This window comes from Gymnogyps californianus, chromosome 6, assembly GCF_018139145.2.
Source record: "Gymnogyps californianus isolate 813 chromosome 6, ASM1813914v2, whole genome shotgun sequence".
NCBI classification, from domain to species: domain Eukaryota; kingdom Metazoa; phylum Chordata; class Aves; order Accipitriformes; family Cathartidae; genus Gymnogyps; species Gymnogyps californianus.
Genome location: NC_059476.1, coordinates 28,439,092 through 28,453,767, shown reverse-complemented (window position 1 = coordinate 28,453,767; position 14,676 = coordinate 28,439,092). Strand labels below are relative to the sequence as shown.

General features: G+C 43.9%; 1 protein-coding gene across 1 annotated transcript; it reads right to left on the bottom strand.

The window, feature by feature from the left end:
- Positions 1–1,481: 1,481 nt before the first annotated feature.
- On the bottom strand, positions 1,482–4,320 carry LOC127017853 (double homeobox protein 4C-like). The gene is made up of 3 exons (XM_050899147.1): positions 4,281–4,320; positions 3,966–4,150; positions 1,482–3,873 (listed from the first exon to the last, which is right to left on the bottom strand). The coding sequence occupies exons 1-3, from the start codon at positions 4,318–4,320 to the stop codon at positions 3,463–3,465; spliced, it is 636 nt and encodes a 211-aa protein (XP_050755104.1). The 3' UTR covers positions 1,482–3,462.
- Between the last annotated feature and the right edge of the window lie 10,356 nt (positions 4,321–14,676).

Sequence of the window (14,676 nt, the reverse complement as noted above, 5' to 3'; positions counted from 1 at the left end):
TGAAGAGCCCTCTTCTCCAGGGCAATTTGCCTTATGCCAAGAAACAGCGAGGAGCGAGGCTGCTGAAGAGGTGTCCACGTGATGAACTGCTGTCTCTGTGATGCTGGCCAGATCCTGCCTCCCGGCGGGCAGCTTCCAGCGAGGACTCGCAGCTGCAGGGGCCGTGCTGTCGCTCTGGTCCTGCTGCTGGAGGAGGTGGCTGAGAAGAAAGGAATGTGCTTTGCAGGCTCCCACAAAATGAGGAACTCAAGGCACCTAGCAGTGAGGTAGGCCCAGGCTGACTATAAACCACATTGGTAAATTTGGGTCCTCACTATCTCTCTTTGACAAGTTATGTGGAAGAAAATACAGTTTTCAATATTCAGCATGCAAAATCCTCCTTTTCTTCTATAAACAGGAGCGTTTTACAGGCAGTAGAAGGGTAGTCCAATACTGAACATGCTCGGTTCCTGCCCCATCTCTTTCTCAGCGTCACCTACTGCTATGGCAGCAGAGATGCCTTTGGCATGCAAGTCCAGGGGATGCTACTAATACCATCACTGTGAAAGTACCTCCTACATGTTGAATAAACACGTAATCTGTGTTCTGGCATTCTCCACCTCGTAGCAAGGAGTGAAAGTTTACAGCAACGTCACAAGAGAGTGTTGCATCCAACTGCTCTGTGCAGATTTTTCTTATTTGTGAAATGTGTGCTAGGTAGGTCTGTTAAAAGCAACTTGTAACAAAATAAAGAAAACCAGTAACTTACAGAAAAGCTCTACCCTGAGCAGTAGGTAGTAGCTCTGTGATGGGAGAATGATTTATTTTTTCTTGGACTTGCTCATGAGAAGTATTCAGAGTGTATTCCACTTCAGTGTTGGAAACGTGGGTTTGCTAATAAGGGAAGCGTGTTCCCTAGACCGGCTGAAGGCGTTGCAATGCCCAGTATTATTAGAGCAGCCAGGAGTGACAGCTGAATGCCAAACACCTAACACAGCTGCCTTGGTGCAGCTTTGTGAGCTTTGACAGAATAGGATGTCTACAGAGTAAGGGGGGAAACAGCTGGATGCACTGCAGAGACCAGGCTCACTTAAGAGAATCTGTAACAGTGACACTCCAATTATTTACCTCAGAGCCCCATGAGATAAGAGGGTGCTGGTTACCACGCATTGAGATCAGCAGGGAGGATACCATGGGAAGACCCAATGCTGCCTGCCAGGTGGCCACTGACTCCAGGGAGGAACTAAAAGCCCACATTCTGTTGGTTTAGCAGGGCATGCTATTCTTTCAGACGTCCTTTTTCCTCTTCCTCTTTAACTCACTCTTTCTTTATGAAGCAAGGCTGTTTTGCTACACTTTTGAACACCAGATTCTTGTCTTTTTCATGGGTAAAATTATTCTTGTTCTGTCTGTGCCTAAGAACAAGTCTCACTTCTCATTAAGTAAGTCTTATGAGGGAGAGAGTATATGTAAATAAAGAAATAAGTCTTAATGCACAGTTTTTAAAAAGTTTACTAAAGGAGTCATATATACAATCATAAATACAATCATTGCCTTGTACTTAGCTCTCAGATACAACTTTTCGTGTTCAAAGTGCCTTGCAGCTATTGTCTGAAGCTATGGTTCTTCAGTAATACATGAGTGTGTTCCAATTCTTCAGCACAAGGCAGAAAAGTTAAATGACTTCTTCACAGCCACAGCTAAAAATTACTGACAAAAGTCAGGACTAATTTTCTGGACTTCTTGTGTACATATCTCAATAGACAGCTTCTTCACAGAGATATCAACTTTTTTGATAAAATAATGGTCTGTGTTTAAGTTTTATTTTTATTATGTTTCTTCTGTTCTATAAACAAAGTAATTAAGTTAATAACATACGTATTAAAATCTAGGCATACTTAAAATATTCCAGAGCCACATTTTAAACACAAAAAAGGAATTGCATGTATAGTTTTCAGCATCCTAGGCCCAATATTGCTTTAATACACAACCATGGCAGCTCTCCAGAGACAGCCATGAAAAACACTTCCATGATTACAGTGGTCTTCCAAACGGCCATGGATCTGGAGAAGTCTAAAAATAGGCTCAATGTGCGAATGCAAAGATAGAAATCAATTTTTTTTCTATGAGTGCAGTTCTACAAGTTCGTTATCACCCAGGTAGAAAACCTTCACGTGGCAAATAGAAAACTACCATTTGAAAAAAAAAAGACAATTTGAAAAAAATTGTACAAAAGGAAATCACAAAAATATTGCCTTTTAAAAGGCTACACATGTGGTCATTTTTAAATGAAAACACTATACATTAAGGATCTAGGAAAAGACCAGCAGTGTTCTTTATCAGGAGCACACCTAAAACGCAAACACACCCAGTGAGCTGTACCCTGCCACCACCGAGGCTGCTTTTCCCATGCTTGTACCCCTCTCATGTTAATGCTTTCTCCACTAAAAGCTATAAGTAAGTCTGTTTTCTACAGATTTCTTAAGTTAAAGTAAGTGAATTCTGACCAGAATACAAACAAAACTCAGTGCAGTAAGGCCACAAAACCAATGCCATAGTCCCAAGCCTCCTGGCAGAATTAATCCAGCACAGTCTGAACATAGAAAGAGTAAGTCTTCAGTACTGACATATTTGTGAAGAACATCAGTCTGTACGTGCAAGTTAACGTGAGGCTGCCGATAACCAAACGCATGCAGGGATACTGCAAGCAGCTTGGTGACAGTTCCCGCAGGATGGGGCGGGGAGGCGGCACATGCTCAGCAGGTTATTCTCCTGTAGCCCTTGCTAACTTTGCTTATCTTCCTTCCCCTTCCAGACAGCGCATAAAACTCAGAGCAAGCACTCCACACTTAGACCTGCAAAACCTCTAGCCACTTTGGACAACACTGCCAATTGAACAAAAAAAACACATTAATTTTTCATCGGGCAAGCAGACCCACTGTCAGTTTCATGTGTGACCCAAATGACAGGTTGAACTCTGGCAACCAAAAGCAAAAAGGTAACTTTTTGGCCCACCTTGCTCCCCATTTTGCTCATTCTCAAACAGCGAATCTAACCCAGTTCCCAAAATTTCATTTCTCACGCCTAGCCAATGAGGGTCATAGTCATTTACCGTCTCCAGCAGCTGCTGCCCATACGATGGGGCTGGAGCAGCGAGTGTCCCTTGATACCCCCCTTCATGTTTTGGAAGTACCAAAGGAGGACTAGCATGACTAGCTGCAACCAGAGGTGGACTGTGCCTCATCTGCTCGAGCTCAAGCTTAGATTCCCCTCCACCATAATTGAAAGTGGAGCCCTTCCCAACGGGAGAAGCGTTTGACTTGATATACAAATAGTTCTCATCGCCCAGGCCCTGGTTAGCATTTAAGTAGTTTAAGACAGGCCTCCTATACATGTTCTCTTTAGCTGCCAGGTACTGGTGATCTTCTGTACAAGACTGGAAAAGATCTGCATCTGAGTAGTAGCTTTCAGGGAAAGATTTCTTCAGGTATGGATATTCTTGCGCCTGCTGCACAGGGAGTGAGAGCTGGGGGGACTCCCCACGCTTCCCGCACCGAGTGGGACCCCTTTTCCCACGCAGTCCAAACCGAAGTGAGCTGGGGTCTGACCTGGGGCTCCAAAAGTGTTATCCAAGCTCCTGAAATGAGTATCGAGCCTTGAGTACGGCTGCCCCGAGCAGGGCGACGGCTGACCAGAGAAACTCTGGTTTCCTCCTGGTAGGCCGGGCTGCGGATAGAGGAAGCTCCGGTCTGGCCCAAGACCCTCCGTCGTCCGGGACCTCTCCTGGCAGCCGCTGCCGCAGCGGGTCGGCTTTTGCTTGCCACAGGCCGGCTTGGGGTAGGCTTCGCTCTTCTTCTGGTTCAGCTGCCGGGCTCTCCTGTTCTGAAACCACACCTGCGAGGCCAGCAGAGACTGAGCGCCCGCCCCCGCCTCGGCCCTGCCGCAGCCCGCCGCGGGGAAGCCGCCCCGCCGCCCGCCCCTCTCACCTGGATCCTGGACTCGGGGATGTCGGTGAGGCCAGAGAGCTGCTCCCGCAGGGCGATGCCGGGGTAGGGCTCCTTCTCGAAGGCGCGGACCAGCAGCTCCAGCTGCGCCTTGCTGAAGGTGGTCCGCTTCCGCCGGCCGCCCTCCCGCCCCGCGCCGGGGGCGGCGGGACGCGCCCGGGCCTCGCCTGTGAGGAGAGGAGAGCGGCGGTCAGCGGGTGCCGCGCCGAGCTGCGCTCCTCCTGCCCCGCCACCGCCACCACCGCCATCAACCCGCCCTGCCCTCCCCGGCCCCGGCCGCACCCCGGGGAGGCTTACCGGTGGGGCCGGGGCTGGGGGGGAGGCTGGCGAGCTCCATGCGGGCCGAGGTCTGCGGGCGGTGGGGCGGTACAGGCAGCTCCTCGCCTTATGAGCCCTCCGCCCCGGCCGTTAGCGACCCCCACCCGCCCGGCCCGGCCCCGCCAATGGGGCCGGGGCCGCCGGGCCTCCGAGGGTGACTCAGAGCCGTCTCCCACACCTCCATTGTCATCCCATCACCAAAATACACATAATGAGGTCTCGCCCCATCGAAGGAGCCAAAGCGTCTCCCAGCGAAGCCCCCGCCGCCGCCACAAACCCATCCACCTTTCTTTAATTCAAATGGAGAGTGGATAATTTAATGAAGTTATCTTTCACCTTTGGTTTGGCCCTCTGAGAAGGCTCCCCTTCTCCCCGCACGGCAGGCCTGGGGCTCTGCTGGAAACCCGGGGCTCGCCCGGATGGGGGGAGGCCTCCACACCACCCTTCTCCAGAAGCGAAACCATCCCAGCTCTTACTGCACCCGGGTGACAAGTCCTTGTCTTCCCCGTTTAGTTACCCTGCTCCTGTTCCTATCCATGGGACATTTCTCATCAACGTAACTGCAGTAAATAAAATGCTGGTGGCTTTACTAGACATTGCATCAAAATCCACCATTCACCGTAAAGGACAAAGCCTCCTCCAGCACACTCTGTGGTCGCTGTGGGGGAGAAGGAGCTCGTGCTGAAGAGCTCAGCACAAGCTTTTCCTTTCCTAGGGCCGCTTTTTTTTTCCTCCAGACAGCTCTGCTCATCCAAGTCATGTACAGAACAAGCAAGGTCTGTGCTTTCAGCCCAAGGTGAAATCATGACCAACGTATTAATCCAGAAGGGAGGCTAGAAATATTATTTAAGAGAGCCAAGAGTGACATAAGGACTTACAGGGAGCAACAGTTGCAATGTCGAAAAGGATTAGATGTTAGAACAGGATTAGAACAGTAGCAAATCAATTAGTCAATGTAATAATTTGTCAAATGAGGCCATTAATGGCTATCACTGAAGGTGTTCAAGAACAACAGCATCATTACTTCATGTGTTTTTCATCTCAACATGTCCCCATCCATTTTTCAGATCTGGGACCCACTCCAGCTTGCTCTGAAGCTGAAGGGTATGGGGACAAAGTCTGAGAGCCGTTACATACTATTTGCATTCTGCAGGGACCAGTGCGTCCACCATCCACGCAGCCACTTTTGGCTTGAGCTGGGCGAGGGTTTTAACATTACACACGCTACCGCAGTAGTTCACAACAAAAATGAATGTCCTTCCAGACAGGGGCGACAGTCAGCCCCTGTGAGTCTAGTACTCCAGAGACTGGATTCCTTTAGCAGCATTGTCCATAGGGCAAGGTAAATGCCCTCAGAAACCACTTTACCTAAATAGTGTTTTCAAGCAGAAATGCATATGAAGGCAGTGAGAATTTCAGAGGGATGAGAATTTCAGAGGGATGACAGCAGCATGTAGTCCAAAACACCTGGAAACAACAGCTTGAAGCAATTTCTCAGTACTCCTCCCCTTTCTTCCACCATAGCATTCCCATAAGCCTGGACTGTCATAGCACAGATACATCCCCACAAGATTTCTTTTCTCCCCCAGAGCTCCAGGATAGTTCAGAGTTTTTCCTGTCCATGTCAACAATAAAGTTTGTATTTAAACAAGAATTTTAATGTGGGAGAAGGGAAAAAAGCAACCAGGTGGCAAATGGTTCAGCAGTTCTAGGTACAGTCAAGGTGTGCTGCTAGTCCTTCAGTTTTAGTTCACTTTTAGTGTTCAGATACATAGGGAGGGAGGGGTGGATGAAGGCTCAGACACAGTAAGCAGACATATAAAGCTTGGTAGCATAGTTTTATTGCCGGTCTTCTCTACAGCAAATCCAGCTTCAGCTATTCCTTCTTGTTCTAAGCATGCAGGGTGCAATTTTACCTGCCTTTAAGCCCCCATATGGCTTTGCACAGAGTCCTGCGCATGCCACCTCCAGTGCACACTTGACTAGCAAATGAGCCAACTCGCAGAGCTACTCCTTCCAAAAAACTGATCACTTTTTTTTGGCCAGGTTAGATTTTGGCGAGCTTAGTTCAAGGACCAGCATGGGATGGGGATACACAGGAGCAGAGGGTAAAAGAGAGTTGGGGAGCCCCGATTTAAACTGGCACAAGAAGGTATGGAATTGCATATGACCTTTCCATCTCTCTGCAATTCCAATACAACTGCCCATGGGGTACATAATAAACTGGATCAAGGATACCAAGGATGTTTGTAGGGTACAAAGACAGCTTACTCATTCAGTCTGGCCACAGGAAGGCTAGAACAAAGGCTGCCATTTTTCTTTCTGGATTTCCAATTTTCATGGCAGAAAACATCATCTCATAGGAATAACTACAACACAAAGCTGACCCTGCAGGCAGCCTGCAATATTGATCTCAAAAGGACAGGGAAGCCACCCCCTCCAACACACACATAGACACCTTATAGCCACAGCCAGTGCAGAAGAGATAAGGAGGAGTCAGCAGAGGCTTGCACCGACTTGCACTACTTGCAAATAGTGACTGTCCATCACTACTAGCTAGGTCAAATAGACCAGGCTTTTGTTAACAACCTCTGGCTATGGAGAGAGCAGTTCACACTTCCCGGAGTTACTGTTTCAGGCACTCTGCCAGGCAGCCTCTTTACACCCTTCATTTTCAGAGATATTCTTTGCAATGCTAATTGATAGAGACTTAGATTGCGAGTTTTGTTTTTAAGTGAGATTCCAGGAAAGAAGATGGCAATCTTTGCCTCCCCCTCCTCTTGCCCCTCTTCTGCTGAGACATATGAACTTGTCCTAACATAAGAGCTAATTTCTGCTACAGCTACAGTTTGACCATACACTAATCCAGGCAACAACACTGACCAGCCCTTGCTGCCCATGTTCCCTTGGCATCATCATGCTGTTGCATGTCAGTCATAATCAGAACAACTGTTTGTGAGCTCCCTCATCTGTTCTCTAAACTATATCGGGAAAATAGTTCCCGGCCCCCCCGCCCCCCCGTATTTTTTATTCATTTCACAAATAGAGGAACGAGAAGAGTGTGGGGAAAGAAGCAGGAATACCCAAAGCAGCATGCTTAACAAAAACAGCATCTCTTCGGTTCATAGATTGTCTTCAGGCTCCCACCAATATCCACGGAATTTTGCTATAGATTTCAGTAGAGTCCAAATGTGGAAACCAACTGTGTCCTCTGCCAATGTTCCTTTATGCCAGAGTCGTGGTATAAGTGCATCTACAGAGGAATCCAAATCACATGTGGAATATGCTAAAAACACGACAAAAATGAAAGATATGTATGTAAAGGACACTTAGGAGAGACGACACAGTTGTTAGACAAGGACTAGCCACAGTGCTCTTTAAAATGGCTCTCAAAAAAGGTTTGCATCTATCCTAGTCCAGATGAGGGCACCGGGAGCTCCTCTACTCTCTCCCTCCAGAGCAGCCCTAGTGTCAGGAGTTGCAAAGGTGACCCCAAAATCATGCTAGCATGAATGGGATGCCGAATTACCCCGTGCAGCACGGGCCCTGTCACCAGGCGCCTGCCTGGGGAGTCTTAGGACAAGCACAGCCCTTTAGAAATCCCTACATCAAACATTTTCTAGGGCAGTACAATGCTATTGATGTTTAAGCAGAACTTTCATCCCAAAGGAGGCAAGATCAATTTCACTAGTTGGTCTTCAGACATTAACACCTCATAAAAAGGATGCTCATGCCCTGCTTATCTGGAGCACATCTTTAATTATCTTTTGGTACACCTTTTGCAGCCCATTACTTACCAATCAACACTGCTTTAATTATGGGCTTGGCAGTAAAAGGCAGCTCTTACATCACTGAAATAAAAATGCTACAAAGCAACCCTGGAGAATTGCAAAGAGATTTCATGTTCAAATGGAAAACTGTGGAATTCAGCAAAACAACGTGGATTCTCTTCCACAAAGATTTCTCCCTATGCACAGTGCTGTCATAGCCAGATGCGCCCAGGAACCCTCCAAAGAACATGAACAGCCACGTGATGGTTGTGCTCTCACCTGCTCTTCAGGGAAAGGAGCATTTACAGCAGCCTGTCTTGTTTTGAAAATAATTCAGTGGCCAGACATGCATGCTTCCATGATGTGTCAGGGCAAGCAGGACAGAGGTGCATTTTTCACTTTGAGCAAAAAGAGGGTGAAACTTAACATAATCCTTGCTTTCTAAGAGCATTCATTCCCCAGTCCAGAACTGGCTCTTGAGAGAGCTGTCACCTGCACCACTGAGCTTTCCCTTACAGTAAACACCTTTATTATGCCAAAGCATTGCTCTAGCCTTTTTTCCTACCTGAAATGAATGTTGTTTCTAACATCTGAAAGTGGAGGAAAACAATACTGCTGAAAACACCACGCACTTTTGAGACATACCAGTCTTGCTCTGACTCAGTTCCCATTAAAATCTATAGATTTCAAGGTGAAAAAGGCATTAGGCCAGTTTCACATAACTTTTGAATAATCTCACACTTAAGTTTTTCTTATATTTAACCCTTAAAATAATTCATAGCACTGATTGTAATTATCTGAAATCCAGGGTAACTGTAAAAAAAGGGTCATACTCGCTAAGACCAAATGTCTGTCTAGCCTGATATTTAACTCTTCAGCAATGGCCAAAAATGGATACCTTTCTAGGGAAGGTAGGTATCTATAACCAGCTCGGTCAGCGACATACTGGTACTTTTACCTAGTAATGATGATGATGACCTCGGTCATTTTCAGCCCAGAGACTTCCTGACATGGATGAGAGTTTCTAAGTATACATAAAACACAATATGCTTCTATTTTGTGAATTTATTCAGACTTTTTCTGAACTATGTAAAATTTTAGCTTCCAAAGCATCCTCTGACTAGGACTTAACTATGTGTTATATGAAATAACACTTACTTTTATGTGTTCTTAACATGCTGCCTGCTAGAATCATTTAGTGCTTGCTGCCTCCCACACAAGAATGTGGAATGACCTTCGCTGGTTCCAGCGGTTCACACTGCCCATTTTTTCATCAAACCCCATCACTTTCCCCCTTCAGCCACCTCTTTTCCAGACTGAAGAATCCCATCTTACTCATGGTAGCTGGTCCATGATTACTCGCCCTATGGTAACTGCTCCATGCCTTTGATCATTCACATTGCCCTTTTCAGAGCTTTTTCTGGTTCGACTGTATCCTTCCTGAGATAGGAAGACTAGAATGACTCTCAGAATTTAAGATGTAGAGGAATCATGGTTTTTTAAGTATTATGATGATAATGTTTTTTTCTCTATTGCTTTCCTAATAGCTCATAACGTTCACTTTGCTTTTTTGACCATCACTTGCATATGAGCTTGCATTCTCATATGAGAATTCTCATCATTCTCATCAAAGTCCAGGATCTCATTTCTAAGTTGTAATGCTAATCTATTGTCTGAACCCGAAAATGGTTCCTTACTTGTACTGTCATTATGCTGCCTACTGGTGAGTTTTTTAGTCCTGTAACAATCTTGAAAGAAATTGTCATCTCTTTCAAAGAGAAGACTGCCTTAATTTTTAAAGGAAATAAGACCCCAGGTAAAACTAAAGCCAAAGTATTTGCAAACTTTGTGTCTTTTATTAAATGGTAGCCTGGTGGTGCCCAACACCATTCATTTTTCTTCTGGGCAGTAGGAAAAAAAGTCTTGGGAGATGGATGTAGGATAGCACAGACTTGCTGGGAAGGTGGTGATTAGTGCTCCTACTCTCACGCAATGCAACATCTCCTGCTCTGGTGGAGGGAAATCTCTCTTCTGTGGGACAGATCCGCCTCACACAGCCACACAGAACGCTGATCTAGCATTTGGACAGGCTAAGCCTGAGCCTGTGAAGAGTTAGGATGACCACAGGGAAGGGCAAACCAGCAGAGCAGAGTCTGCACCAGCGCAGGAATGGGCTGGAGTAGGATTTCCACTTTTAATAAGCCTAATGCGTAGATTATCAGTATTCTTGACCCCTTTGAATGCTGAGTAGAAAAGCCACACAGGAGCCCATGCAGTAGCAAACCTGTGTTCACTAGAATCCTGCCTCAAGAAACATCAAAAAATTGTGTTTAAAATATCCTCCTGAAATCCAGCCTGGGCCTCCAGAAGATTACTGAGTGCAGTTCCATCTGGCAAGCCCTCGCTTGCTCCAGCACCACTAAGATAAATACAATTTCATTTAAATGTAGCAGTATTTTGTGCCCAGTACGGTCAGGTTCACAGTCTGCATTACTTATGGCAATCCTTTCCCTTGTACTCCCTGCCGTCTCCTTCCCTGTCTCCTTTCCTTTGTAAGAAAGTCCCTGTCATCGTCCTCACCCGTGCTGTTTGTGTAACTGGCAGATGCCCTATGACTGATCAGCTCCAGAAACACTTGCGGACTCTTAGCACCTGAGAGGATCAGACCTCTGAACTGCAGATGTTTTAGGACAAGGACTGTATCTTTTTCTTGTGCTGCCAGAATACAAACACACCCACATGATACTATAGAAATACAACAAATCGCAACATCATAGTCTGCCGAACTTGATTACGATAACTAGTCGCCTAAAGATGAGTGAATTTGGCCTTAAGGCTAGTCTGCTGGGACTGGAGACAAGTTGTCTGGAGTCTTCTCCTCCCTGTTCAAAGAACTATCGCTCTAACCTCCCTTGTCAGTCCTATTCCTTCTCATCTCCCAAATAACATCCCCACCCATGTGGTTGTAATGAAATGTGCTTCCCACCCATCTCACCCATCTGCTAGTGACCCCATTTCTTTGCTAGATCTGCAACGGCTTTTTTGTACTGCAGTTAGCTTTTCCATCACAATATTCCTATTCCAGACACATAGGAAAAAAAATACTCAGCGCTAGAAAACTGTGTCAATTGACATGACTTGTTCATTAACTGAGAAACAAAATAAAGATGCATTAGCTGGCCCCAGTAGACCTGCAAGAACAGTGAACTAATTGGAAACCTTTCCTTTTTCCCAACAGTGCACTTCTGTGTTTACTACCATGCACGTGAAGAAGTTGGCAACCTACGGCAGTGTCTCTCAAAATAGGAAGCAGAAATAAAGAGTTAGGAATTCCTTCAGAGAGAAACCAGAAGTGATATCAGATACCAAATACTATGTATTAAAATACACATGCACTGTCATCAAGTGGTTAAGGGACAGAACAAGGCATCAAAATGCTGACGGTTTGCTGGAGCCTTACTCCTTCGGCCTGTTTTAACCACTCAGTCAATAATGCTCTTGGATGCTGGTATGCTGAGTCATGGCCCCTTATCTGTATGTAATACAGTTTTGAATAGTCTAAACTGCTCAGGTTTTTCCAACATGACCAATATGAAGAAGGCTGTCTGGTGACATGTAATTTATCGTTGCAAGGTACATTCAGTATTATTAAATAGCCTCCCCAAATGACATAAAGTATTTTTTTGCCCACATACCTTTCAAAAAATCCTGTCAAATACCTGTAGCATATATCCAATTTAAAAAATTCCATCAAATACTTGTAGCATAAATCCAACCTTTATAAACTGAGACTTCAAATGGATGTTACTTGTTACTCTCTCATTTTTTAAAGCTACCTCACACAGTAAAAGAAAGCCATCAGAGATGTTCACAAAATATTTTTAGTAGGACTAAAGTTATTGACTTCTAGCAGACATCAGTAAAAACAAATACAGAACTGTAAAATGCACAGCTGTGATCAAAACTGAAGTTCTCTGTGCAACCTGGACTTCAAACTGGTGAACTTTGGCTGTCTAGTTAGAAGGGCTTATTAATGCAATGTTGGCTGAAGTGCACCATGATAAAAAAAGTCTGTTTCACCTTTCTGTTCCTTTTTAATAACAGAAAAAAACCCACAGTGATAGTGTTAGGATGAGCATATAGAACTCTGACATAAATTAATCTCTAAAATGCACAAACTAAATTTGTAGTAAAATCAATGAGAAATTCGAACCTTTATAGTTTATAGGTATTACTTAGTTCTCAATCTTTCCAACGGATAAAGTATTTGGCTGGGACCTTTATAGCTGACAATTTCCAAGACTTGAATTATGCTCCCAATTGTGTTAAAATTGTGATAGAAGAGAATTAGTTTTATCAAACATCCAAGGAATCCATTTACCTATGAGAAGGATTCAACAGAGTTATGTGGAAAGGTTTATTTACTTCCAAGTCACAAAGGATATTCATTACAACATGAAGCAGAATTACTATACCCCATTGTTTCATCTTATGCACATCTCATTACTTTTTAAATTTTTTTGTAAGTATAGGAATCTGCTGAAAATCTTGACCATTAACCTCAAAACTGTAATGCTTGTCAACCTGCAACAAGAAATACTTTTAAAGACCGTACTTTTCCTTAGCTTCTCTAGTCTTAGAATGGAAAGATTAAAGTTAAATAATTTTTAACTCCCCATTAAAAATTAAAAATGACAGAGGAACAGTCACGTGTTAACTAGTTACATTAGGAATCACACATTGCTTGCAGTAATTTCATTACAGCATTGTGTCATTTAACCCTAATTAAAAAATGTTTTCTTGATAATTCCATCTCCTTAGGTAACTTTCACTAAATGCATCTCATCTCTTTTATACCAGCTTCAAATCCAGTTTAAAGTTGGCTGCAGTTCATTTCCAAGTAACTTCCTAAAAGAAGTCCAATCCCTTAATCCTTACTTATACAGAAAGTTGCTGTTTACACAAGTCACATCACTGACTCCAGTAGGATGACTCACGCCATAAAGGTTGGTCTGAATTAGACTAATTCCACCCCCCCTCTTTTTTTTTTTTAAAGAATTTTAAAAGACACAGAAGAGCTAACATGTCTCTATCTAGTCTCTGGCATCTACCAAGAACACCAAACAAAAGAGGCAGACTACCTGGCAAATACCCTTTGTACTTCCCGATGAAAGTGAGATAGTCAATATCTCTAAGTTAGAGATAGCAAATGTTTCTAAACTGAAGGGGAACAAGTTTTCTCCACTACTAGGTACAACAGAAACTTCAGTATTTGAAAATCTAAGAGAGTGATATACTGATATAAACAGTGTGTGAAATGAGCCAGCTATGTCTCAGGGATTAGGCAGGAAAAATGCACAGGTCCATTTTATTGTTTTCAGCAGAACTAACCCATCTCAGTTTACATACCCAGTCACTATGGAGATCTCAGGACCTTACGGACACAACTTCAGTGCAAAAACTTTTTTTAAAACTAATGTAGTTGTCTTTGAAATCTCAAAAAGGACCATACATGCCATTTTCATGTTACTATATGGTTAGTAACCTTACCTGTTGATCTCATAACGAACATCTCTTTCAGTCCTAGAGTCTTAAAAAGTACTTGTGGCTTTAATTACCAACCTAATTTGAAATCTAAACCAAGTGATGCAAGTGAAAGAAAAAATGTTTGTACGCAATTATGAGGGAACACGCTTCTTTTTCTTTCCAACTTATTTTTAAGATTATGCTTTCCCTCTCTCTTCTATGGCCTTGACTACTATAAAAATAGACTCAGTTTAGCAATCTGTGCAGCCTGAAGCAGGGTAAAGCTAGATTAGCTCATCTTCTTCACATGCTTACAGAGCCCTGTCATCGTGATGGCAGCTGTGCCAATTGCTAGCTACCAATACCTGCAAGTTCTCTAGCATAGGAAAAGCCTGAGAAAGAACATAGAGCTGTGTTAATCCTGTCACAACAAAGACACATGTTCCAAACCATAAATCTAAATCTGGCTTCTAGTAAGCATGGCCAGAGCTGCCCAAGCTGGCTGTCTGCACTCAGCCTTGGTGATATTTTGGTGTGTAGTATGCTATTGAGAGCTGCCAACTCATAACAGCATGCCAGATCTTCATTCAGTCACTTTGTGGCACTGATTAAGAGAAAAGGAAAGGAAAAAAGTAGAAATCTCGGAAGTTATGGTGAAGTAAAGCATGCAGAAATAGTTTTAATTCCTGTAAACTTGGCAAAGTAAATTGGTTCTGCATTTTTTCAATAATTAACATAACACTTTTTGGGATTTGTAGTTTCTAATTTAGATTATACTTGTCAATAAATGCAATTCACCGACAAATAACATTTCCAGTGTTGAAGCCACAAAGGTAGCTAACCTATTGGTCCAAAATATGAAGGCATAGATGCAAACATTTTGCAAAATATGATAGAGGAAGCTTTTCAGCTAGACTCTGGAAAATTACTCCTTCAAAATTAGTTGTTAGGTACATACTAAAAACACCTATGAAACACAAGAAAGACTAATCATTGAAAGCAGTGGATTCTCTGTCTTTTGACATCTTCAAAGTAAGACAAAATGCCCCTTGAAAAGTATGCTTTAAGTAAGTACAAGT

Coding starts and splice junctions, on each gene's coding strand:
- LOC127017853 (XM_050899147.1), bottom strand. CDS start 4,320: ATGGAGCTCGCCAGCCTCCCCCCCAGCCCCGGCCCCACCG. Junction 4,151..4,280: donor CCCCAGCCCCGGCCCCACCG/GTAAGCCTCCCC, acceptor CTCTCCTCACAG/GCGAGGCCCGGGCGCGTCCC. Junction 3,874..3,965: donor TCCCCGAGTCCAGGATCCAG/GTGAGAGGGGCG, acceptor CTGGCCTCGCAG/GTGTGGTTTCAGAACAGGAG.